Source organism: Anopheles stephensi, chromosome 3 (assembly GCF_013141755.1).
Source record: "Anopheles stephensi strain Indian chromosome 3, UCI_ANSTEP_V1.0, whole genome shotgun sequence".
NCBI classification, from domain to species: Eukaryota; Metazoa; Arthropoda; class Insecta; order Diptera; family Culicidae; genus Anopheles; species Anopheles stephensi.
The window spans coordinates 5,203,262-5,231,255 of record NC_050203.1 but is presented as its reverse complement, the minus strand read 5'-3'; the positions used below and the strand labels follow the sequence as shown (position 1 = coordinate 5,231,255).

General features: G+C 46.0%; 1 protein-coding gene across 6 annotated transcripts in view; it reads right to left on the bottom strand.

Annotated features, from left to right (window-relative positions):
• Window positions 1-27,994, bottom strand: part of LOC118510273 (high affinity cAMP-specific and IBMX-insensitive 3',5'-cyclic phosphodiesterase 8) — a 124,806-nt gene that overhangs the window by 86,009 nt on the left and 10,803 nt on the right. For 5 of the 6 annotated variants that reach the window (XM_036051876.1, XM_036051880.1, XM_036051879.1 and 2 more), the window contains exon 2: window positions 104-1,206. In XM_036051876.1, the coding sequence (XP_035907769.1) occupies window positions 104-511 (408 nt within the window). In that variant the 5' untranslated portion in view covers window positions 512-1,206. Of the gene's footprint in view, window positions 1-103; window positions 1,207-2,420; window positions 2,683-27,994 lie in introns of those variants that run through there. The other variant, XM_036051878.1, reaches the window with a different exon arrangement.

The window sequence follows — 27,994 nt, the reverse complement described above, 5'->3', positions numbered from 1 at the left end:
CGTCTCCGTGAGCGCAGGACTTTAAAGACAAGGAATCCGATAATGGACGGTCAAGACCTCGGCGAGGTTCTTCTAGAGCTAAGACAGACCGTTTCTTACGTACCTTTTCCGTACCACCGTCCTTCGATGCTGCACCCGGGTAGGGCGCATTGACCATCGTCGGGTTGACCGGGCTGCTGTTGCTTAGCTTGTTGTTGTTGGCGGCGGCATTGGCGGTATCGCTGCTTCCATTGCCACTGGCGGCCGCTACGTTGCCCACGTACAGGCCACTATCCTTGCGCGACTGCTGCTGATTGTTGCTTCCGTTCGAAAGGATGCTCGGTGTGCAACCCATAACGGTTTGATCGTGCTGCTGCTGCTGCTGCTGCTGCTTCTGCTGGTACTTCCGGTTGTAATTTTCGCAGTCTTCGTCGTAGTGGTCGTCGTGGCTGTGGTGGTTACCGTCGTCGCGACCCACCGCTGCTGCTGTGCGTGCTCCTTTCACGCCACAGCAGTACCCGGTGAACCACATGCAACCGCTCCGGCGGGCTCAGACGGACAAATGATGACCCACTACGCCTTATGACCGATTGCGGCCAACCGAAAGCAAACTCACTCAATGTTTTCTTGAATCAAATCACTCACACACTCCAACACTCTCACACACCTGATACACTTGGTAGGCCAAATACTAGCACCACGGTGTGATTTTCCCGCGGAAAAACGACACACGAACCGACCTTCAACCGTGCGCTCGTCGCATACAATTCAGGACATGTTGGCACGTTAGGTAAGGGAAGCAGGACATGCCTCAAGGACACAATTCGCATTTTCGTCACTCACTTTCACACACACACACACACTTGCACTCACTCACTCCCACCCGCAGTAATCCCTCCCTCACGCCAGCAACAACCATCCCGGGCACGTGCGACCCATTGCGGTGGTCTATTTCTTCGCAATGCTTCGGCAAATTCCACAGCAACACATTCTGCAGGCTTTAATGGCAGCGGGATGAATCTTGCGCCCGGAAGTCGCTCATCATTTATTCATTAACACGCACACACGCGCCTATGATGGAGGCGCCCAGCAAAGATAATGCGCGGGTTTTGGGGAAACGCTTTTTTCTCCTAATATCCGCTCCACGCGCTCACTTTACATACATTCAGGCGCCAGGTTTTCCGCTGCTCACTTTCACTTTCTCACTTGGCGCGCCACGCTCACCCGCTGCAAGAAGAAGAAGAAAAAAACACACAACTCGCTGAAATCAATTATCACCTTTCTTTACACGTCATTAATCTTTTCTCTTCGCTTTCGCTGCTTGTCTTCATTCCATCATAAAATACGTTTATTCTTGCAGCCGTTGCAGCCCAGTCTCCAACCGATAATCGATACACTTCAGCTTCAACCGGAGCCGGTCCCAAACACAGCCTCTTACACAAAGGCGCACGTGCGATTGAGCGTATGATGAGAGCTTTTTTAAAAAAGGGATAATGAAAGCCACACTCCAGGAGCACTCCAGGCCCAAACCCAGGGCCCAGGAATCACTTGCTTTAACGAGCTAAAACATCCTTAAACTGTTGTTTATCTTCTGGGTGGGATGTAATCGCTCACGACTAATCGCTTTCGGTTGAAGAGGCAGAAAGGATTGCCGTCTGCCACTTAGTAGAGATTAACGATCGGTGAACGGCAGTGCCGGAATAGGATTTTACTAAAAAGGTACGCGAAAGCAGATATAACTACAAACACTAAGACGCTCTTTAAACAGACAAAAAGGGCTATTCTTCTTGCTATCAATCGTTTTCCGTGTGCCCTTTTTGCGTGTTGCCGTCACTACGTCACAGGGTTGAGCGCCTTATTCAACATCATAAAAATAAGCTTCTCGGAAGAAACAGCCTTAAAATCTTCCTTCAATTTTTAAGGTCACTGACTGGTCACTCCGGACCGTCCTTTTCTATTGTGCACAAACAAAAAAAAAACTCACAAGGAAACAAGGAAAAATCACGATGATAGCAAAATCCTGACAACCATTCGACAACAATAGAACGAGTGACAATGACGACCCGGAAAACCCGCCGAAACGGGCAAACGGATTCATCGCCCATTTCTTTTGGGCGACTGCAAGCTTTCTTAAACCGTTTGCAATAAATCGCTCAATTGAATCGTTATTTGATGGATTTATGATTGTGATGGATGGTTCGTTCGAATGTCGACGCGCTTTCCGGCGAGACCTTTCTTCAACCCTTTTTTGGCGTTTTACAAAGACACACACAATCACACGCAGTTCAGCACAGTTCACAATTTCCCACAGAAAGCCACAGATTCACGCTAACGCGACGATTGTTCGTACGGCACTGCTTCAACCGGTCGGAATCCATCGTCATCGTGGCCATGTTCCATTTCTCAACCGCGAGCAACAGATCAGCCCGCCAATTGCTTACTTCTAGCGTGCCGCACTATAATTGCACCCGATCGCGGGAAGCTGACCGACCCTGAGCAACTGTCGGGCTTTGATCGGTGAACGGTGATCGGGCTGAGAATAATGTTGCATCCCTTCCTGGCACCGGCGGCACCGTTCAGGAACGGGGAAATAGCGCTTTGAATTGCTTTTCCTAGTCGGCCTTAACTTCCTTCACGATCGAGCTGGATCGGTCGTTCGTTCTAAATCACAGTTGCTGCCGCGAGCTGCTGGTGGCGCAGATGGTGCAGAGAACGATGCAATATGGCTCACAACATTAGCATGTGTCAGCTGTGCTGTCGTGTAGATCTGAAAATAAAATAAAATAAGAAAAAAAATATTTTAATTAATAAACAATCATTAGCGTGACATAAGTAAGCGTTGAAACATTTTAAATTGATTTCTTTTTATGTGTTTTCGAAAACTCAATCAATCATCATTTGTTCGACTCCTTGTCAGCATTCAATAACATCTACCATTAATTTACATACCACCCATTTGCAACACTATTTGTCATAATGCTCAGGGTTTTTGTTTTTATTCTCGAACCGGTACCGCGATCGGCGGTGTTAATAACTTGATTGGCGTGTTTTATTATTACGACCCACTTCACATCCACACTTAAAACCCCGCATTCTACTACGCCTCGGTCCGGTATGGACCAACCGACCGACCGGGCGTGCGTGCGTGACCCGGTGCAGCGAGCTGGATGCAGCGCGAATGCACACAACACCGTGCAGTGTGCCACGATCGGTGGCGCGTGATGCCGCTTTTAGTTAATTAAAAACCATTCAATGGAAATTTTTCTACTGCCAGCGAGCAGTGTTATGGAAAGCGATGCGAAGTGCGTGATCTGTCGGGAGCCGAGTGGTGCATATTTCAAGGCTAGCCCTCTTGAGCGGTTAGAGATGATAAGTGGGCGTAAAGTGAATTGGGAGTTTGATTCTCAATCAGCTCACTGATTCTTAAAGGTGGGACTCATGCATATAATTTGGGATGATTTTTTTCCGTGGCACTGTCCTGTTGAGAATTTCATTTTAAAAGTATCTCAACAAGAGATGATTAACTTCTTCGGAAAAACAGACACTGACGCCCAATAAATTATCACCCAACAATAAAACTCAGCTTCCCCTCAGCTTTTCTTTTCCTTTTTTCCACAAAGCACAGGTGAGCAGAAATTAATCCTTCACCATCCTCCGTCGACGACCAACTTTGCCCTAAAACGCTTTGTCACTGTCGCATTGCATCCAGGGGAGGATAATTATTGAGCTTACAAACTTCACCAGCGAGATTATCACCAGCGTACCTGTCGTACCTGTGGTGAGGAGGGGGGGGGGTGCGGAGGGAGAGGTAAGAACTGGCAACAACACAGTACAACCGCCACAAGCAACACGTGGGCATCAGCGGGATGTGTTGTATATAGAATGAAAACTTATCGCCCCGCCGGCATCAGGGAGCAACTTCGATGAAAGTCGATAATGAGTCCCGGGCAAGCGGTGTGTGTGTGTGTGTGAAAGCGCTCTCGTCCTATTGAATTTTCCACCTTTTTCGCAGGAAATTATGTGTGTGCGTGTGTGTGTGTGTTGGTGGAATGAAAAGCGGGAAAAGTTTTACCAGTAATCTGTTTGCTTTTATTACACTGTTTCTAGCTGTTTTTCGCTTTGTTTTCCTTGGTTCATTCAGCAAGTAGCAAATTTCACCACCACCAGTCGATAAGCGGATTAATTTTATTACAAGCCTTATGTTACCATCTTCCGGATACAGGGTGAAAAATAGAGTCCGGAGAGAGAGAGAGCGCGCGAGTGAGTGAAAAAAAGGATAAAATTTTAATGAGTTATTAACGGCACACCGATGGCGGCGCTATGATGATGTTAATGCAGGCACAAAAGCGCTTCGGTAAGCTTTAAAAAGAATGGATGAGATGTGCTAATGATAAAGAAAAATCTCTACTGCTGTGAAGCAATTATTGCCCACCGACAGCTCTATTCACGGTTTATTTTTTTTTTTTTTTTTTTCTAGTTGGACGGCTTGACGCCATATTCACGGTTTATTTGATGATGATTTTTAATTAAAGCCTTTTTGCGTGATTCAACCATGAACTACAAGAGGGACCAATATGCCCAATAGACCCCGGCGAGTTGATGTTACCCGTAGCTGGATAATCAGTCCTGCGATCGACGAGTCGGTCTGAAAGGGATTTGAACCACGGTACGGCCTTGTGAAAACCACTCCGTCGTCGGATCAACCCCCTTATCTAAAAAATAGGTAGCTAGAATTCTACATGACCTTATCATTATCCTGTTTGCACGTTCTATTACTCTATCTGCAAGAGAATTACCGTCCCGATGTAAACTCTAGCTAGAAAATCCATCCCCGAAAAACAAGGGTAAAAAGCAAATAAATTACCATTTTCGTTCCCACAATTTTCCAGTAATAGGAAGGTTTGTTTTTCCTCCGTTTTTACCAATTTTTCTACCAGCTCGCAAGGGAAAAAGTTATTTTCCATCCAATATTGCATTTGCTACCGTTTAGTGAAGTATGAGCTGTTTTCCACCCCTATGGTGAAAATGAATGTTTTCCCATCCACTTATTCCCTAGCAAACGATTGATTAGATCTCGACTGGAAAAAAACAGGACGTTCCGGGAACGTGGGAGAGATTATTTTTCATGTCAAAACAAACGAAAATTGAGCTACCATGTATACTCACAGGTAGGTGGTAATGTACATGGTAAAATTGCTTATATTGAATAAAAAAAACGAGGAACACGAAGCAATTCGTCCGACAACACTTCATCATCACACTTTTAGGCTAATTTAAATGGTGACCGTGTTGAAAATGAAAAAAAAGGCTAACGAAAATAATCCAATAACGTGCCATTTTTTCATCGTTTTTTTTCTCAAATGGAAATTGATGATCCAGGCACGGTGAATCCAATTTTTCTTTATTTACCTTACCGAGGTGGAAAGGTGTATTATTTTATCATAAATACGTCCCCAATGCGGACAAAGCTTCTTGTCGCCCCGTTTCCTCTCGAAGCTGCCGTTTCGCGTTCGATGCCGTCAAAGGTTACCGGACTTGGCAATGGCAATCAAAAATGGCCCTCTCCCCAACCCCACCGTACCTGTAATTTATCATTATATTCCACAATAAAGTGATAAGCTGTGCCCGTGTCGCTGTGTTGTCTCCATCAAATCTATCGCCTTTAATATGCAGATGCCTTTTGTCTTCGTAAAACCGAGCTCCAGACGTTTCCCGCCGTTGCGAGTGTAACGATCTCACCGGGTATGTCGGGGTTCCACGCAAAAGTCACAACACCCACACCGACCAAAGCGCCAAAGCCGGGCACAGCAACACGGCACATAGAAGCACACCAGCCAGCCAGCCAACCGGGAGAGCCTATCGAAAGCACCCAGGGATAAAGAGATAAAGGGCACAAAATTCACCATTCCCGTCGTGGCGGTTGTTCAACAGCATCTCACAGCAAGCGGAGAAGCAAAAAGGAAGATCCATCAGCCCAATTGGTATGCTTTTCCGCTTTTCCGGTCGATGAGCAGAAACAGTAAGGCACCAAATAGGACGACAATCGAATTCCTTTCTTCACACGCGCGCCTTACGCCACACGGTAGCGTGCCGGTCCACCATTACGGCATCCACTTCATTTCCGCTTCCGAGGCGCTGGCATCAGACGCACCAGACGCGCTGCTTCGCTCTGGAGCCCGTGGGAGACGCAGACAAAAAACGGATACACAATGAAGAAAGCCGGAAACCCGATTCTTCGCGTCCTGATGCTGGAGCGGAACGATCGAAGAAAATAGCAGCGTGTAACGGGGTGACATAGAAAACTAGGCAATATTTTCATGTAGCGGGATTTTTTTTTGCCTTGTATAAGACCTGATGTTGCCTAAAAATATGCCTCGTGTACATGCTTTTATTTATTTTTCAATCTGAACATTACACAGTTAACATCCTATTAACGATCTAGGATTAGGAATTGTAAAATTACAATATTCGCCTGAAGGTATGCAATCTTCTATACAAAAGATATGGATTTGAGCAGTTTTTACTAAAAAATATAACTTTTATTGCAATATCTCTTCTAAAGTGAAATTTTTTTTCAGGCTTCCGTTACATCAAAGATTGAAATGCTCTTTTGTGGAAAATTAATGCGAGCAATTCATCTCACCCACAGCCAGTTGAAACGCTTTAAAGTCATATTCAACGCCCAGCACCACAGCTCACTTCACGCGAACTTTGCCTAATTTCGCCTCCAATATCCTTAGGTAATTATTCAAGCCTCCTTCTCCTGTCCTAGCTTCTCCGGCCTACACTTCAAGCCATTGTTCACACAGCAGACACGTGCGAGCATGTACGGCAAACGAGTTGGAGATAAATTTTACGATAAACAATCACTCAAGCCGCAAGCCTCCCAAACCTGGCGCCATCGGGCACGGCAAACAGTAGGACTGTCAAAACCTCAGCACCGGAGCTCATTTGGCGAAAAGCGTCTAACGCAACTACAAACGCCTAAGCCACATCGGCCAAGTCAAAGCACAGCTGTAGTAACGCTCGGGTTTTCGCCCCCAGCATTCAGATGGGGGGGAACGAAAATTAAATTTCCATTCATCGTCGCTGTCGAACACCAATTGTTTGAGCATTTTAATGCCCGAGCACGGCGGCATGCAGCTTCCGAAAGGAGACGCTCGTCGGTCGAGTCGCGCTGATGAAGGGACACCAAATTTCGTATCCGCCTTGGCACGGTTCCGGCAATGACTAGACGGAAAAGTTTGGCCTGACGGCTTTAATTCAATTAAGATGCTAAGGCATCGAATCGGTCGTGATCTAGTTTGATGTTCGGAGTGTGGCCGCTGAACGCGCTAGGCAGACAGGAAGGCAGGCATCGGCATTTTAAGTAGTTCTGGTGTGCATAGAACCATGCTAATTCAGGGAAGATTTAATCCAACTCTTTAAAATTATTGGAGTTTTTCATATCTATAATGCTCTAGCAATTTTTTGTCCGTCAAGATGAACCTAAAATGAACGCAAATGAACACCGTTGCCAACAGCAACGGACGCTCCCGGATCGATCGAGCTCATTCAAAGCTCGGAAGATCTCTCATCCCTACCCAGCTACTGAAAACAATGAACATTTCAACTTCCACTACAAGTCACTTTTTTGCGCTTATCTTTGACAGAAGGTGTCAGAAATAGTGTCATGGTAGAGACGACCGTTCAAATCAACCCGCAACCGGCAACATTTCACCATCGGAGCACTCTAACTTCAAAATTCCACTACAACACCTTCCTTCCTCTCTCCCCTTTTACTCCCAGCTCCTTAGGATAATTTTCTTCATTTTTCCCGCGCCCAGCCCGGACATTGAAACCTCCTGCTGGAAAGAGCAGCAGCGCACCATCGTCGAGTATACCCATCGGATGCATGCTGCGTCGTTCACTGTTGCTTCCTGTGGCTCCATCATAATTCTGTCAGTTTTGCAGAAAATGCATTCCCTCCATCAGGCAGTGTGCCACTTGCATGAGGGCATCCGATTTGGGTCGTCGGTGATGGCAGGCAAATGGCAAGGATTGCATAGAAAAAAAAACTCCCCGCACTACCAACTGGCTGTGAGGGAGTTGGAGTCGGCAAGGCGACTACCAGCACTAGAAGAGGCGCTCGAAGATGAATGCGGTCAGTGCCGGAACCGAGCATCAGAAGACACATCAGCAGCGATGGAATGTTCGCTGCCTGGCGGGGTTGCATGACACATCATCCTTACCCGTGGGTTCAGAATTCAACACTTGCCAACGTAGTGATACTCTCTCCCTGTCGCTTTCTCTCTGCTCAACTTTTGTTTTGTTGGTCTTCTATCAGAAGACCGCTTTCCCTATCAGGCGACCGGGTGATGATGGCAGCACAAAATGGAGCAGAAAATTGTGTCCAATGGGTAGAAGGTATCGTCTCGTCGGTGTATGTTTCCGACAACTTCCACGACACCGATCAGCACGGCAAAAGGATGTACCTTGAGGGGGGATTTCTGAGGGGTGGGGCGTGCAACGGACACACACACTCACACAGCTTCACAGTCAGCCACCGTTGACACCCGTCCATTACAAGCGGATGAAAAGTCGGCCAGCAAAATTGAATCCGGGATTGAAAGCAACAGAATGGACCAACGCAGGAGGAAACCAGCGCTTTTCCCGATTGCTCTCCCGGAAAACGCAATGAAATAAAAATTGATGACATATTCAATTTGATTTAATGCATAAGTAGGATTATAACAAATAGAAAAGTATCGCTATACCACTGGCCGGCCCCGGGCTTTTAAAGCATTTAAAATATCGTGTGTTTCTGTCCTAATGTGTCCAAGCAGGCACGGCCCCGCTAAGTGCTGTATCTGTTTTCGATCAGATTAGTTTATTTTGGGGAACCGGCACCACCGGCAGTAGCAACAACGGTAGCCGAAAACTGAACCAGATGCCTCGTGAAAGTGGCTCATAAACACACACGGGACACGGCAGACCGCTGCTGCTGCCTGACGCCTGTTTACAGTACTCACACACTCATGCACAAAAGTGCATTTCCGGCTGCCCATGACACGCAGTGTGTGCGTCGCGAAATTACCGGTTTAATGTCCCATCCGTTCTCGGTGCACTGTTTTTCCCCGGCTTCCCTCATTGGCCACCTCCAGGTTCCCTTAAAATTAAACAACCCCGGTAAATGCAATTCGAATGCAACAGAAAACCCTGGTAGATGATGGTACTGGTTTTTCGCAACGCAGCACACCCGCTGGGTAGGAAATATTAATCAGTTTACAAACAGAGACAGGCCTTCGGGGTACCTTCGGGGTGCCTGGGAGACCATCGGAACACGTCACAGTCACATCATCCTGGCGTCTGGGGGTGCTGCTCATTTCGTGGCGGAAATTTCACTCAACTAGCCCGGTGCAAGCTGTGAGACAGTTCCGGAGCTCCGTGGGTGTATTTTTGCATAATAAACACCAAAGTGTGATGGAATAGCTCGGTGTTGGTGAACTTGTTGACGAATAATGTTTGACCCTGCCGTCTTGTGATAAGACACCTCCACGGTTTTGGAGGCAGAAACTTTGACAAAACATTTGCATGAATGACGAATTTGCAAGTGCCAGTACCTTCACTGGTTGACCATCGATTGCTGCCTTCATCAAGGTACTACAAGGTTGTCCAAACCTCAAATTGAGTACGACTTGCCTTGCGTTTGAAAGATGTAAATTTCATCTCATCTCTTTCACCTCAACGGGTTCTGGGACGGCGCCGCGGCCATTGCTGTCAAAATTATGCAACACGCTTATTTTAACCATCTGCTCTCCTACCTTCGAGAGGGAAATTTATTCCGAGAGTTGTTTCGTGGAACTTCCGGTGCAGAAGAGAAAAGGAAAAGGAAAGTGAACCTGTCGGATATGATTTTCATTGTTTGGCATTCGGCTTTTAGGAAGGAAGGATGAGCTCACTGGAATATGATGCCAAATTTGTATTATGTTTAAGTAAAATATTACGAGAGATCGCTAAATATTTTATGATTTCAATTTATAGCAATAAACGGAGAGGAGTGACACTAAGAAATGAACTCAAATGAATGAATGAGTCAACCATTTTACTACCTCACGTTCTTCAAATTCAGTATTTAAGTCGAAATCCAATAAAAATCGTATAAATTTAAGAGAAAACGAATCCAGTTTTCAACCTCAACTCTCGATCAAGCTTTAAGTCCTCTAGTCCAGAAGTAAACCTGGAACCAGCCTTTGTAGGTTCACTCCAACAAAACCCACTACACCGAAGGATGCAACGCGCTCAAGGGCCTAAAGACGCCGCCGCTCCTGCTTCTAAGCCCCTCTTTCCCTTTGGGAAAACGGGAGACGAAACTTTTCCAATATTAAGAGACGTCCGTAACCTCCCTTGCGGCTTGAGATGCTGTTGGCGTATTGATTTTCGAACCAAACCACACAACGACGATTCAATTCCAATGGTCTTTAGGAAAAAGTGGGGGAGAGGAAATAACAAAGCGTGCGGAAAATTAAAGCCTAAAAGTATGGAGCCGGCTCGATACGCTAGAAACACTAGGTACACACAGGCACAGATGCTTTTCCCCGAACTTCCACACTTGAGCGGCTTCCACTAGGGAAAGCCCATGAAATCTGTTGCGCCATCGAAGGAACTCGAGCAGGCTGAACATTCCGTTACGTATGAAGGCAGTGTCGGTGAAGAAAATTCGTTCCGGGCTTCAGGCGGGTGCTGGAGGCCGGCCAGGAGTAAATCAATTAATTTTGAGAAATTCAATTTAACGAAAAGTCATTCGGATCAAGCGAGCGGAATAACCGTCCGTCGCGGGGGTTCACACATTACAGTAACCGAATTAGGACGACCGCGTTGGAATGCCCTTTGGGGACCATTTGGGGAGCGTTGCTTGACTTCATGCAGATGTATCCTATCACATTCCAACCTAACCACCAACTGCCGTTTTATTTGGGTCACCAAATGAGATTGATTGCGCCGCGCGACTTTTTTTTTTGCTTACCCACCAGACCGACCAAACAGCCTTGAGTTTTCCCCATTTGCGAGGTTTCCCAAGCAAGGACACCCTTCAAATCCCCATTCATTTAACTCGCGCGCAATTAATTACCGCGCCAAAACGTAAAACTAACACGTGGCTGGCGGCCTAGATTCCGGAACTCCTACTCGGAAGAGTGGAAATGTTTGTCCACAGAAATTTCCCTACCTGTCGGCCAAGACTCGGCTGATATTTTTCGCCCGTAGCAAAACACAAACAAACCAGAGTTGAGTCGTCAGGGCCAGACTCTGTTGCTCGTCTATTTCATAACGAATAGCAAAAGTTAATGATAATGAAGTGAGGAAAGAATCGCTTGATGAGAGTTTTATTGGCCAATATGTTGGTTCCTCTCTTCCAATTTTTAATTCAACTTTATGCTTCCCACAAAACTACTCACGGTTGAATTCCACAAAGTTAATAACACCACCAGCAGATCGTATTTCGATTCCCGCACAGGATCTTTCCTGGACAGGGCAGATACGAGCTTCCAAAAAAACAGAAGGAAATTTAATTTCGTCATTTCTGGCTGGTATGCAACACACACCGAGGCCTCTGGAGTGCTCACGTCAGGATGTTACGGCTTCGGTGGTGTGCTTGTGTCCTAAAAGTCGTATTGAACTATTTTGGGATTTTTGTGCCAAATCACCACCAATCAAACGTCAAAACTACAAGTGATGCGGTATGCGTAAAGTCTAAATATCCACATGCTTCTATAGGCAAACAACTCTTCGGACGATTAAGATCCAGGATCCCTTTCTACCGGTGCAATCGATCACAAACGCTGCTGCAGTTGGGCTTCGCTGTTCACCAGCTCCCAGACACTCGAGCCGCTTGGGGACGCTTTTTTTTGGTCCAGGAAATTGAATTTCTATCCATTATTTTGGAGAACTTGAGCAAATTCCAGAAAATACCCACCGAGTGCAACTCACGGTCGATAGATGCGTTCACCGCAACTGTTCCACCAACTGAATCTGCCTAGGACGCTAAGCCTTTCCTCGCCACATAAAACAATCGCCACGGAAACATAAATCCCCTTTTCGTCCGCGTTTTTCCCCCGCATTACGTACGGCGCAAATTGAATTTACGGCAAACGCGCACGCCGCTGCATTGCCCAAGAAGTAGTGGTTGGTCCGACGTGGAGAACATGCTATCAGAATGCTGCGCCACAGTAGGGTGCCCCTGATTGTACATTCTGGCTGTGAACAGTGAACAATGGGTGTTCGTGGTTCGTGGAGGGATATTAAATGTGTTATCTAAGGACTTTCATTCTTAAAGTGCAATAACCTGGAATGAATGGAGTTTTGATGCAGTGCTGGGTTAAGCTTTTTGAACCGACGACTAAGGAGGCTGAGATTGATTACATGAACTGTCAGTATATTCGATGTTTTGACAAGCACTAGCAGCGCTCTCTGGCGGAATTTTCGGTACATCAAACGGAAATTGAGCTCATCGGATTTTTAGTACATGAGAAGATGAGGATCATATCCAAAAAATATCATGGGGATGCTATTCCATCTATCAACATATAAAAGTTCTGCTATTAGAAACAATTATCATGGTTTCACTAACGAATCGTAGCACTCAGATTGTTCCTTCCAGCACAAGGAGCTCTCCAGAATGAATAATTATTTATCAAGTAAACAAATTGACCTACAGTTTGAACTACGACCACACACTCGAATCAACCGCTTCACCCCACTCCGTGGAGAGTATAAAGCGCCGTTAAGCGATTGATATGTCAACGGAACTAATTAGGAGAGTAACGATGCACTTGTTCCTTGACATTGATCCCTGACGGATGATGATTGAACCTTCGAACTGCGGTGACTTCTTCGGCACTAATTACCCCTTCATCCGTTTCGTCCCTCTTGCTGTATACAACAAGTATCGCAAACAACCCCAGTGCCCATGCCATCATTCCTGATAAAACTATTCGATCCTTCCGAAGGTTGTTACTGCTATCAATTAAGTGGAACAGGGCTCCACTTAGCTCCGGGCTAGCCTTCAACGGTACATCCTTCTTTTTCACTGTCATCATCAAAAGAAAGGCGAGCTTTTAATGGTGGCCTGACGGACAATCCAGCCCAGCCGAACCTTACCCCCGGGTTGGTAGATTGAGTGTGGCCTTGTTATCGAGATCTATTGTGCACTAATTAAGCGGTAGAACAATCAGCACAACATGACCATGACCGCCATTAACGGTCAGTGTTCAGAGAAACACTAGAGAGAGCTTTCGAAGCTGACAGCTCGTTGAAATCGTTCAATTAAAAGCTGTTCTTCTGAGCTCAACAATTTTGGTAGTATAGACAAACTTTTGGTTTGATTCCAATCCTTACACAAACCAGGATTGACAGTCAATAATAGGACATTTAGGGATTTGGTCAAAGTTTGTCGATTATTTCTCGCTTCCTTCAAGCAACTTCGTGGCGAGGATGAAAAAACAATAATGAAAACAGATAGCAACTCCACCGCTGCTCCAAACATCACCACGGCACGCTTGCATCATTTGCTCGGTCAAACAAACAATTTGTCACCGTACGTCTCCCCACAAACAAAAAACACTCTCAAGAAGGCGCCAACACTAGTGATAAACGCGACGCACAGGAAGCCATTGAACTTTCGGCCCCTTGGCAACCGAAGGATAAGGATCCGCCGGACAGACCAATCCCGTCCTTTCGTCGGAAAGTCAACCGCATCGTAGATCCTTCCCAGAAGTAATGCTTCCTGTCGTGCGGTTCGACACTTTCGACACTTTTTGGTTGATTTTCATCACGTTTTGGCCGGGAAGGAGACGCGTAATGGCGGCGGATGTAATGTGACCGCTTGTATGGAAAATAAGACACCGATCCGTCCTTTTTTTTGGGTTGCTGCGGATCGATCGAACAAACACCGCAAACAAGAGCAACGGTGGCGGCGGTTGTCAAGACAAATTGTCATCGATTCGCATCGGCGAAAATCTCAACTCCCCAAACCGATTCGATCCCCATCGAGAGTCGCTCTTGATGATGTTCGGCGGGAGTTCGGTGGGATCGGTTACATTTATTGGAATACCATCATCCGGTCCCTGAACGGAAGAAGACACTAGTAATGTCAACTCGCACTCTAGGAGCCAACAAAAAATGTGGGGCAATTTCTGCAACCTTTTTTTTTCTGTCCCTCTTTTTTCAAGGAGACCTTTAATTTACGGACAGATCCTTTCGGGTGGTTTTGATAATAACAAAAATTGCTCAGGAATTTAATTTTCCTGTCGAATCGCTTAAGATGTTGCTGCTGTTGACTTTTCCCAGGAAAAATTCCCGAAGCAAATTTACCCAAGCGCTCCCGATGCATCGCACCACTGGATGTTGGACACACTAAACAACGTTGCAAAACTACTGCCAGAAGGAAATCGAATCAACAGCTCGCCGGTGCGGGAAAGTATGGCGCGTGTGTGCTCAGGAACTTTATTACATGTAACTACACAGCACGTGTTTGACCAGGGAAGCGTATCAATTCCATACCCATCCCCCTTTCTCGTCCGGGAGCAATACTCGATGGTGCACAGCTGCACCAGCGCTCCTCAGTGCATCACACGCTCCAAGAAAGGAACCACAATGGAGTTCGGCAAAACAATGGACAACAAAAGAGGGAAGCTGTGTTCGGGGTTCGGTAAAAGCTCTGTTGACAGCGGCAGCAGAATGGACAATCCATCCCATGGTTCGAATGTTGCACACAAAATAAACACAATAGTCCAGCATGTGTCGTTTTTCCTTTTGGCTTTGATGTTTGCCCGGGTTGTTTGTTTGCTCTGTTTGAACGGTTGCTTTCTCCACATGCTTCCTTAGAAGTCCGAAATTAATAAAAGATTCATTCCATTTACTTCTAGCAAAAGCGTCACACCGTACCATACACAGAAGCGTGAATAACACTCACAGAATCTTCTCCATCATCACAGTAGCAGCAGCAGCAGCAGCAGAGGGTAATCCTTTTGTGTACATTTCCACCCCACAATCAGTGGTTGGCATTCCGAGAAAATTATTTTCCGTCGTGCAAAACCACACCTCCATAAAACGGGTAATATCCGAGGACGCAGAGGAAACAAGATAACATTCGTAGACCTAGACAACTGCCCTATAGATGCATATGATTTGTGCAGTTTACGATAAACGGTGGACTCGCTTGGGTTGTGTCCGGAAATCCCCTGTCCAAGCACCATTCACTTCCTTGCTGATAAACCCATTCTTCAATGCGGTGGTGAATGATTTTGCTGATACCCCTTTTACCGGATAGGAATTACCCATTTGTCCAGGTTGATTAATGTGCAGTGTGTCAGGAACAAAACGACGCGATATTGCCCTGTTTATTACCTTTTTAATAGCACCAGCTTAGAGGGTGGGGACAAGAGTTGATGAATGATAATACCGATTAATTTCTTCAAAGCCAGATACGCGGAAGATTAAAAGCGATTTGAAGTTGTTTAGGGATGGAATGACATTTTGGAAGCTTACAATTAAGATGGCAAAGACGTCTCCGTCTATCGTTCGTCTATTGGAAAAAAGGCGGGGAAAACGATTTCCCATCTTATCTACCTGTTGCCACCCAAGAAAATCCAAAATCTCGACGGCGAATTCAGCTTCAAGGAATTCAATTCTGAGTTGTTTATGTTGTTGGCGTCTTTATTGCGTTGGATTTGGATGGTGTAAAAATGGCCAACCGCGCCGGGTTTCCGCTGACCAACTGCTTGTGCTTTACGAACCTCCCCATTTCGGACATGCAAAATAAACATGAACTTTAACAGGGAGAACAAACAGAGTCCTTCCAGGGAAATGGAATTGGGTGGTCGACAGACGAGTGATTTCGTTTGGGAACGTATCGAACGTTCCGATGTACGCAATGGCTTCAATGGTGTTGTGTATATTTTGTTAGGTGGTTAGAGCTGTTATAAATAAGCTGTTTTGTTAGGAAACTCATGCATATTACCAAGAATATCTATTTTCTTGATATGATTTTTCCGTTAGAATTCTACAGAACTCTACTCCACACTAAAGTCTCAAATATACAATCCAACTCGAACTTCCTTAACCTCACTCACGAGTCTATTTATTACCGACCAGCATTTTCTTCGTCCGGATTAGCTAAATCCTCCCCGGGACGGGATCGCACACTTTAACAAACTCCAAACTCAACCCAAGCATAATTCGCTTCATCATCGTTTAGCACCGGCACCAGTAAGGAAACGGGGCCACGATTCTAGACCACGATTTACTTTAATGTTTCTCTTGCTTCCCTTCTCTCGAACAACATACAGCTAGCAAGAAAAGGAAAAATAACCTCCTACCGTGACCCAATTTCCGCGGTCAACCAAAGTACACAAAGAGCAAGCAGAGGAAGAAGCAAAAAATCCTCAGTAACTCGGTAATACATTTAAATCTCCTTCCAAGTTTGAACACCACAAATGAGGAAAGAGCGATTTAAGTTTTGTGCAACTCCTCTGCACGAGAGAGAAAGAGAGAGAGAGAGAGAGAGACCTAGTACAGTACAGAATTATTCAGCCGATGCCGCGTCCTCGACGTCGTGTGTCCAAACTTTGCGTCTGATGCGATCGGTAATTTATTCAAATTATAATCCATATTCCACGAGCGTTTTTCGCACCAGTACTGCGGGTTGTCGCTTTTACTTCCCCGTTCCGAAAGGGGCGATCGCGCTCGCAATATTTTGTACTTCAATTGAACAACTTAAAGGTGGACTACTCACTAATTTTGCACGCTAAAAGCATCAAACCGAGCAGGTGGCAGAAGATGGACGACCTTTAAGCAGACGTGCGGGCGAATGTTTTGCAGGCCTACCACAAATCGGTTGTATTAGCGGTCGTTGTCAGTAACCTTAGCCGTGTTTTGACATTGGACGAGCGAACAGGGCGCACCCAAACAGCTGATGAGAATTTTAATTTTTGCATGCGAGACATTGACTTTTGTAGAAGAGAATTGAACTCACGAGACCGTTTTGTACTTAAAAAATAGAAACGATATCGACTCAATGTATGCAATTCGCATAGCAACACACCACAAACAAATCATGCTATCATGGCAAAGCCTTCTTTGTTTAACGAAATGGTGTCACCACAACGAGGGGATTCCGCTGCTTTATTGCTTAATAGCATGGACTCGATCAAGTTCCACGAACCTCTTAGTAGCCGTTGCCTTTTAAGCAGCTTCTAAGAATTCCACATTTTTATTTTACCCATTTTAAACGCGACGCAAACCGAACCGAACCGCTTTAATGGCTCCAAGTGCCCTTAAGCGCTCTTGACACCACCATCTAACCGTCGCCCGCCGAAGCCGATGGCGGTGTAAATATTATCAACGTAATTGGATTTCAACAAGCCATTGACACTCCTTTTTTTTGTAATGGTTTGCCGGAAAATTGACGGCTTTTCATTTGGAACGGCGTCCTTGAGCGCTGGATTGTCTCAGGATAGAAGAAGGCGAGCAAAAGATCAATATTTTATCGTCCCTCTCTGCCATCGGGAAACTGAGTGTGTGTGGCCTTTTTTTCGGCGGAGTTTTATATCACTTCGTTTAATAATAATGATAATGCTGGATGGAAAAGGAAAAAAAAAGGTATCACCAACCCAACCACATTGATACGGTAGGAATTATGTATTGCTTCCCGGGTGGCTGATGTGAGTGTGCCGAGTACTCAATTTTAAGTAGATTTTCGAAACCCCCCCCCCCCCCCCTCCATTATTTTACCAAATTATGTGCTCCATTCGAGTGATTTTCATGAGCAAGCCCCAAAAATTTTCATAGCGTAATGCATCACACCGAAGCGCTCTTCGGTACTGTACCGGTGAGTGACGCACGACAATCCGTTCCCCTGGTGTGCCTGATGATTTATGATAGCTCGGAAAGATTCCGAATTTCGCGCCATGGCTCGCTTTACGACACACGAAACCACCAGTTTGTCGGGCTGCAGCTGAAAGGTTTGATGGTGCGGTGTGATTTTTGCGGCCCGATTGTATGGCCCCAGTAGTGCGCTTCGCAGAACTTCCGCCAACGTCACTAATGCACACTGCGTCGGTGTTTGTGCGGTTCTATTGTTTTTCAACTGCCATTAGCAACCAAGGCGACACCCACCGATGGGCGGTCGGTCGGTTTTTATGCTTGTCCTCCGTGTTACGAGCCACCGAGCGCGTTGTTGTAGTTATTATGATGGTTCTGTAAGTGAGGGAGCAACAGCAGCAAACAAACAAAAAATGGAGGACGGAGACACATTAATACGATCAACACGAGAACTCTGGGAGCAATATCAAGGATTCATGGCAACAACAAACCAGAAGCGAACCAAAGCATAAAAAAGCTAGCGCGACATTTGAAACGATTCTCCTTGTGTCCTTGGGGATGCGATTGCACTTAACGCTCTTTGTGGCTGTGCGCTGCACGCCATTAAGCACAAGGCTCCTGAAGGTTCCTTCAAGCAGTGCGGGTTCGCCTAACACGGATACGTTGTTCCTCATAATGTTTTTAAATTATTATTCACAAGGGGAAAATCCTTGTCTGTGCCTTTGCTAAACATCCCAAAGCAACTTTTAAGTTTGTTTACATTGGGCAACAACTTTTTTTTCTCCCAGTAGAAGATACGCCTGTGGTCACATCAGATAAGCAAGCACAAAACATCCAAGTTAGGATTTTATGTTTAAAATTCTATTTTTAGCCTCCAGAACTGGAAAATTGGCTCCAACCGCAACCGGCTAATGCAATTGTAATCAATTCTCGCATTTCGACATAACGGCAGATCAACCTCACCTAAAGCCATATCCAACTGAAACCCCTCACAAAACTACTGTGCTGATAATACAAATATTAACTTAACCATCAGCACCACACACACACTGACAACGAGCAAGTGAAGAAAGTTTATTTTCATTTCATTTTCTCGCCAAACTTGCCCATTCGGGAAAGGATGAAGTTTGCTATCATCCATTGCTTTCCGGCTGCTTTAGGGGCTCCACCAGAACACGGGCGAATTGAAGCAGATTGGTTTTTCTTACCATCCGGTAACCAGCTGCTTGAAAAAGGCTAACTGGTCAGTTAGCTTGGCCGCAACACGAACGTGGCTCATCTCAGACGAACAGAACTTTACCGTTGCCGCTAGAAAAGCTAGAAACTGGAAGCTGGAAACCATTTTTTTCCTTTGTATTCACACTCCTTTACTTATATCTCGCTCTCTCTTTCTCTCTACGTTCTGCAGATCGTACCAGGAAGGAAAAGTTTTTCTCTTTTTTTGGGCCACCGACACAAGAAAACAAACGAACAACACGCTAGTTTGCGGTGTCAATTTGCTCAACCAGTTTCGATAATGTGAACACAAGATAAGCAGTTGATAAAGCAAACCGGGGGAGAGGGCCATATGGTTTGGAAATTTTCCTGCTGAAGTTTTTCCTATAAATAATCATAAAACGTAGGGGAAACTGCAAGAACATTGTTATACTTGATTTATTTACTCTTTAAACTAGACCAACGGAGCGTTCAAGTGAGGGTAAAACACGGATTGCATACATTCAGGCTCATTTCCCAAGACACGAACCTTACACACCTAACACTTCTCATTCGCTGCAAGTACACTTGGCCCATTCGAGTTCATTAATTACTATCGCAAGCGATTAATTACAAATAAACTTTTCCCGTAACGACCAATTGAAACAGTTCCGTGATGGGAACGCTTTATCAACCATCAGTACCAGCTTGTGACGCCAGACGGGGGACGCCAACATCGTGACACTGGGAATCCAATTACCGAGTACTGCGGGCCAGACTCACAGCTGCAGAAAAAGAACACCGAAAACAGGTACCGAAGTCAAGATCCGCCCCCTATAAAATGAAAACTTTGCGCTGAGTCGTGCAAAAAAATGTTGAGCAAAGTGGCACACTGCAGACAAAGTAATTTTCCACTAACTAGCGAGCGAGACAGCTAGACCGGAGAGTGGTTGACTGCCCATTGTGGGGAAAGTAATCAAATTCACCTGACCGGTTGACCAACAATTCAATCTACCCACTACTACTACTACTCCTACTCCGGGGACGCACACGAATGTGGACTGTTCTATCGGCCGCTCGATGGAAGAAAAAAAACTCTCTGTCTATATTTTTCCAACCACAAACTTTCCAAAGGACGACGCAGTGGAAAGTCCGATGTTGCAACCGCGGCTTCCCACGCTTACACAGCGTTGTGCAGACGTGGATGCAACAATTGTTTCGGGTTTGGGCGGAACTTCATGGAAAAGGAAAATTAATTTCCACAAAACCTGGCTTGCTTCACCATCCTACTAATGGCCGTCCTGTGTCCACGTTCGCGCCATTAGTTTTATTTGGTGTGCAATTTTTCTACTACTTAGGGGGCCCCCTTTTGTGCGCCATTATTTGTTCGAGAGTTGGACTGGCACTGTTCGAGCACCAGCGAATCGTGGCAGATTGGCTCCAGCTTGTATCGAAAGAATTGCGTTAAAATACTACAATGTAAGCGAAGGCGCTTTACGCCTCGAACTACGTCGTCGAGAGCCACAAATTCCTCCGTTACCTTAATCCCATACAGCCAAGAATGTGAAGCGTGATGGAAAAACTTTCCTTCATGAGGTTTTGTCCTATTTTTCTGTAGCACCGAAAGGGGCCGACTACTGCCGCCCCTTTAGAGCTAAAGGCCACCCTAAAGGGAACAATCACTTCAACGATCATCGAGTCCAAGAAGGCCACCGGGAAGAACACGCGAAACACGGGTAGGGGGGAAATAAAAACTGCAACTTACATCCACATCCACGACACGGCACAAATTGAAAGCATATGTCAGCTATTTGCCCACCTTTCGAAGGCACCCGTGGGGTCCGGGCGGACAGCGAAGAAAAGAAACAGAAAAAAACCGGCTTGGAAAAACTGGGCAGGAAATTGCTCGCAAACAGTCAAGTTGTTTCTGCTAAATTGAAGAAGCAAATCGCTTTACGAAGGCGTGAAGGTAAAGGAAGATAGAAGGAAATCTGAACCGCTACTGCCAAGCGCTACTTGACGTCCCACGCCAATGTCCGGGACCAATCAGGAAATAATCAGGTGATTTACGCGGATTCTTGGTCGCGACCTTTCAGCTGGTGGCCTTCACCAAGCACTTGCGAGCAGATTAGAAACGATGCTCTTCGTTAGTGTGCGCCCGGTGTGGATTGGATGTGCCCGGCTGGTATCCTTTTCCATCATCTCATGCGTAGGACACCCAGGGCAGGAAATGAGGACAACGTGAAGGATTAACTTCAGCCGGGGTAGGAAAATGTCTTTTAATAAAACCAGACAAGAAAGGGTGAAATGACCGCCACTCCGCTCCCTTACTTTTGGCGGTGGGTGGGTAGAAGGAGGGCGTGAGATCGGTGGTAATTGTACGGCAGCCAACGCCGTGGGGATTTGAAATTGAAACTTTATGACAATGGCCGCCGGACGCGTAAAGTGCGGGAAAAAATGAAGCATCTTTTAGCGAATTAATTCGTTCCCTTTGTAGGAGCGTTCCCGTGTAGCGCCGTGGTCCGTTGGTTGTTTCATAACGTTGTGAAGACCACTCCATGGTAGCAAAAGGCATATCATACAGCTTATAGCAATAGGACTTTGTTATAGTCCATTTCATTTAAAACAATATTTAATATGTTGAAGAATTTCTCTAAATAGACTCTTCTAATTGTTCTGAAGTCACAATTCTGGCTAGTATAATTGATATCGCCTACCGATACTGCATTCCTTCAATGTCCTTTATAACTATTCCTTTGATCTTCAGATTGCTTCTAATTGTCTCGTAATATCTATTTATTGGACGTGACTCGAGCCCCATTCACGCTCATTGTCCATTTTGGCTGGGCTTTACTCGTGGCCGTATTGCCGGAATTCTTAGCACCATCTGTCACAAACACGTTGCTTTAACAACAACGTCTCTTGTGCAACAAACTTATAGGAAATGGAATTTCATTTGTTTGGAACCTTTCAACGAACGATTGCCCGAGAGAATTCGACTCCCAGGATTAGGTAGAAATCTACCTGCATGCACATTTCCATTGAAACACAGTCAACACTTACTCTTGCAAGTTATTAGCCCGGATTCCAACGATTGTTTGTTGTTTGAGTCTCCGTTAAAGCTGTTTATTTGCTCCGGGATGCTTAGAACCGTCTCGGAGACGGAATTACCGTACAGTACAGCACATAATACGTGCGAGATATTGGAATTAGTTTTGATTTTCCGAACAACTCTCAGTTGCAGTTGACTTCCAAGTATGCCAAACTACTTGAAACAACACACTGACAGAAGTGCGCCGTTTTGATCACAGATGTCGCCACTATCTTCATAGTTCATTTTCTAATGAACTACCTGTTGATTCCTTATCCTCCAGAGTCCTTTACACTACATTTATCTTTTCTTATCCCATTACATCGTTACCCTCAGGTAACAACCGCCCGTCAACATTGCCTCCAACTAGCAATGAATCATCTATGCCCAAATGACGCCAACATGTGTACATTCGAACAGAATTTCGATACAAATTAATAACGGCTTAAGCCGGTGCGCCGTCGTGCCGGGATAGCAAAAACCGGATAGCTCAGTAGATTAAGCCAGTTCAGTACACCCGCAACCATGTTCGATGTCTGCTGGCAATCCCGAAAGATAAAACAACCGGCCAGACGTCAAACTGCCCGCTTGGTCCCGACAAAAGTTACAATCTAGTACGGTAGTCACGGTACAACGAACCAACGCAGCCCTTGGCAATAGGTTGGGCGAATGTCAAACAAAATCACGAAACTCTTCCGCACCTCATCCACCCCCCCCCCCCCCCAACGAGCGCCGCTCCGTCCCGGACGTTAAACGAGCGTCTTATTGACGTCATCATCGGGTTAGACGAAAGCCAGGGGGGCGTCGGTTCACCACCGAGCAAACGCGTAATCGAGCATAACGCGGACAAATGCGACCGAAGCACAGTGCACACCAACGCGAGACCAGATTGTTGGCAAAGTCGAACCAGGCCAAGAAAGCGAAAACACAAAAGTCGTACGCAACTGACCACAGGCCGCCGCGTACTACACAGGCGCGAAGCTGAACGTATTAGCGATGATATGAAGCGACGGAAACCACCACGCATGGTTAAAACAATAACAAACGTGAGTAGATAAATTGGCCCAGCGTGCCAAGGATATGAAGACGAAACTGTTGCGTCAATCGCAGGGAACGTGCGAAACGCGATGGACGCGAGAATTGTGTTTCTGGGTATTAATTTAATTTGATGAAAGAAATCACCCCAAACACAAGTTGAATGCAAACAACCGTCCAAATCCTGCAAGATAAAAGAATCCTCAAGCTGATGATGATTTTTTACGATTTCGCACCTCCAAAATGCAATCCATGACGTACATCGGTTATCGCTCGGGGTGTTGCGTTGGAAAATGCGCACCAAGGCATCTATTTTCGACCAGTTCAACATTCAGCACCTTCACGATCCGGACTCGAAACCCTTCGTGGATTAGTAGTACGTCGTCAGCGTATCGCGCCATGCCGTGCGCGTCCAAGGGGGCAAAACAGACCCTAATGAGCTATTGTTTCGCTTTCTTCTTCTGGGCGGGGTCCCGAACCACGAGACAATTCTGACAATCTGATCTGCTGCGTCAGGTACGGGGGAATGCACATCACGGGGGAAAAAACACCGCACAAATGACGCATGAGGTCGCACGGATGTGAGATGATGTGGGACATTTGGTCCGCTTCAAAGTCCACCACTGCGGTGTAACCCACTTGTTGATCTTACACGCGGGCGGAAAAAAGGGGGAGGCGACTTGCTTGATTTTTTTTCTATCATATTTGCAAATCCTCCAAACACATGACCACCATAAACTATACCCTACGTTACGCTGGCAATAAATATTACTTACAGTTCAGATCAAGGCAAAGCTTGCTAGTAATGCTGTCACTCGTGGCATGTCGTTTTTCTCTCTCTCTCCCTCTTAAGCTCATTTTTTCTCGTTATCCCCGCTTTGGCTCGTAGACGTAGACGAGGACGAACATTGAAATCATGATTCTCCCCCCGGGGGGAGGGAGCCAGTGACAGATAGTTGGCCACTGGAAGTAAGCCTCACGTGAGCCATGAAAACTATCACGCGTTGGGGAGCACAGGACACAACAGATAAGGAAAACCACCGTAACAACGACAGCATTGGGCAAAATCTCGAAAAACCACCCACCGTATGCAATGTGAATGCATAATTTTTGCTTAACATTCTCGTTCTCTCTCTCTCTCTCTCTCTCTCTCTCTATGTGTCCTTTCTCCTGCTCGTGGAGAAGTCCTGGGTTCGTCCTATCCTATAGATCCTAACCAAGCACTCGGGGTGGGTCCTGCTGCAGCTGGGAGCTGGGTATAGTCTGCTACGTGAGCCTAGAACACGATCTTGGCGCGGGATTTCCAAAGAAATATGGACCTAGTTCCCAGGACATTCGAGGACATCGAGCTCGCATTAACGCTAGTTGTGTCGTGCAGCGAAAGGAAACAGAATATTTGATTAATAAACGGAGCTTATTCTTTCATTTTATTAAAAAAAAAGCATTCCTCGAACTGCAATAAAGCTGACCAGAAGTAACAATTTCATTTAGTAGCGACTCTGTTCCCGAAAACTTGTTACAAAGACGCTCTCTCTTCCCATTTCATTTCCACATACCAATCCGACTGAATTCCTGTCCCCGAATAACTTAAAGCATAACTTCATCTGCCGGGCTTGAGTGTTGCCTTTCGGAATGTAGATCTTTGACACGGTAAAGGTATCTCCATAGTAATCAAGCAAAATTCCATTAAACTCTCAAAAACGGAACCAGTGTCCAAGAGAAATCGAACCGAGAAATACTGCTAAGAAGAGAGAGAGAGGGACAGGGAAAAGGAAAACGGAAAACCACCTAGACGATATCAATTGGCACTTGGCAGGTTCAGTGTGACCTGTGCTTTCGGGGGTTTCCCTGAGCAATGCGTACCGTTCCACTCAAAACACTCAAGCATCAACATTCCCAACGCAATCTAGGCGAGGATTTTCGGGACCACACATTCAAGGTCCCTTGCGTCGTTTCTAATCTCAGCGAAGGTTTCAATCATCTTTTCGCTCGGAAAAATGAATTGTTGAAGAAGAAATTCAAACTAGGACACGTGAGCTGGTACGAGCTATTTCTGGAGAATTTATTCTTCTCCGAATCCTGAAGGCATCGAGGTCCTGTTTGTGGTACGTTATATCGCCAAACCGAAACCATTCACCAAGTAAAAGAGCTTTGCCTTTTCGGGAGAGCTCATTGTAAAATCGTATATCGACAGTGACACGTACCGCCGCCGTATAGGTGAGTCGCTGGAGCGAGCTTAAAATCCATCCCCGAAAAATCAACCCGAATATTGATCACCTTTCTGGTTGCGTTGTGTACCAGCCACACCACGCATAATATGGTCCAAACGTGTCACGGTGAGTAGGTAGGTAGGATAGTATAATGCTAGACAGCTCAAGGTTAGCCTCCTGTCGACACGCGTGCCTGTACCACAAGAAATACGTACATAATGTGCCAGGTAGTAGTATTGGTAGAAGTACCAGGGAAAAAGGGTAAGGTTTATTTTTATCTATCGCTTTTCTTCACTTTTCTTGGAAGCTTCTCACTCTCCATTCGGATGGAAGGGCTTTGCTCACACGACGTATCGTGTTCAATATCGGAGGTAATATCGTCGGAGAGAGCGTTCGAGCTTCCTTTCAACAGGACAGGACCCCGGGACATACAAACTCCGATCTAATCAAGCTATTCATAAGTATACATCTTTTTGTTCGCTTCCTTCAGCCACAAATGGACTTAATTTCCTCCCTCCGCGACGCACGAAGAGCGAGGATTATTGCCCCGCCGGTTCGGGTAGCAAGGCTTGTGCTACGTGCGTTTGTGATTGATCGTTGATAGCACACCGGCTGACAGCAACACGTGGATCGGTGTATTAGCGTGAGCCGAGTGGCCGTTAGTGAAACGGCACCTTCAAAAGGGCACCATTGTTCGAGGGCCGCCCTGTACTTTAAGCTTTTCGCAGTCTCGTGTCTTATCGCACACTAGCATGCTGGAAGGATTATGCCATCGAGCAAGAGATCAAATGCAGTCTTTGTGTGAAGGGGATGTGAAAATCTCCCATAATTCCTGTTTCAAAATTCAATAAGAATATTTGCTGGCTTTGTTTGAAGTTGCCATCGAATTTTTATCCTTCTTTTCTCCACCTCTTCAAAGCAGTAACCAGCAACACAGTAAATGTCAAACGCCAAATAGTACCGCAACGGAAACAAAAGTGTCCTTCCAAAAAAAAGCCCCAAACGATCCATAAACGATAAGGGTGTTCGGCATACAACAGAAATTTCAGCTGCCCCATTTCGGCCGGGTGTTTTGTGGTCTGCCCCGCCTGCTACGCACATAAAAACCGACCTTGTTCCTGTGCTGTCCCTTTTTTTCATGGGGATGCTTAATCAGCCGTGCCCTGTCGATGGTACCCGTAAGCAAAACAATAACTATTTATCACGCCACCCAAAATACTTGCCAGCTAATCGATAAAAATCGAGCTTCAGTTCTGTGGAATTCCTGCCGGTGGTGGAATAGATCCTGGTCGGAGGACACATCCCACAACCAGGCATTCAAGCCGCCCAACAAACATTTAAGCTCCCATAGCTGGCCACCAGAATGCTGATGCTTTCTTCGCACGAAACGAACGAGAGAATGGCTTCCAGGAAAAAGGAGGAAAAACGGTCAGCGATATTGAATTGATGTAATGAACCGACGCATTCAAAATTGCTGCAAAACAAATAGAAGAGAGGAAAACTCTTCATTCCTCCATTCCAAATCAATTTCCAAAAAAGTAATCAAATTCTGGTGATCAGCATTCCGATGTTCTCTGCACAGAGCTTTAATAAACCTTTAAGCTGTACTCGACCGAGACTTAGTTTGGTCAATAAGCCATTCCACCAGACTCGATAGATTCCTCGCTTTAATCGTCACGGTTCCAAACGAAGTTCCGATTTTTCGCCCAGCGCGGCGAACGAAATCAACAACGCTGTGGAGACGCGTCAACCCCGCAGCATGGTCTGATTTTCCCCCCCGACCAAAGCCCCGAGGAGCTCGCTCTTTAACCGGTCCATCACACTTGTCAGGCCATGCGAACGAAACAAGCTAATTAGACATTTCACCGGCTCCGAGAGTTCCGAGCGTTTTTACGTACAAAGCACCAGCCGCCTCCATCGGATGCTGGGCAAGTGTGGACGGCAGACAACCGCAAATGACGCTCGTCGTACCGTACCGTGTCGGCTATCCGCTAGGGGTTGAGGACACCGATTGGCCTACTTTCTGTTCCGGGCAAATCATCGATGGTCATTCGTTCGTCCGTTTGGTCCGTGTCCGTGTGTCGACGAGCAGGACGATAAGGTACGGGTTTTGTGTTCACAGACCGATGATTGTCACCTCATTAAGGTGATGGTGTCCAGTGTGCCTGGCTGTGAACACAAGCTGACTCCGTGTGTCTGCTGGTATGATTTAGTTTTCGCTCAATCCTTTACATCAGGCATCAGGAATCGGTCCAACAATGTGCAGCCGAGTATGAAATCACGAGCTTGTGTAGCTCAGAGTTTTGTGGCATTAAATTAAGCACCATTTTATTTAATTACAACACTTGTCTACAACGAACTCGAACCAATGTTCTTCGCCACTGGCATCGTTCCCCCGACAAAGGAGTACAAGCAAGCCACAAAACCACCCAACATATAGCAGCAACACACCCACTCACACACCATTTACAGCATTTTATCGCATTATTAATAAAAGTGAACATAAACCGCCCTCTACGCCTTCTAAGCAACGTGACATGTAGCCACAAAAATGGCTTCTCCACTTCCTTTACCCAACACCTACAGACACGAGCTCCCCGTGTCTCATATCCGTGTATCGTTTTAC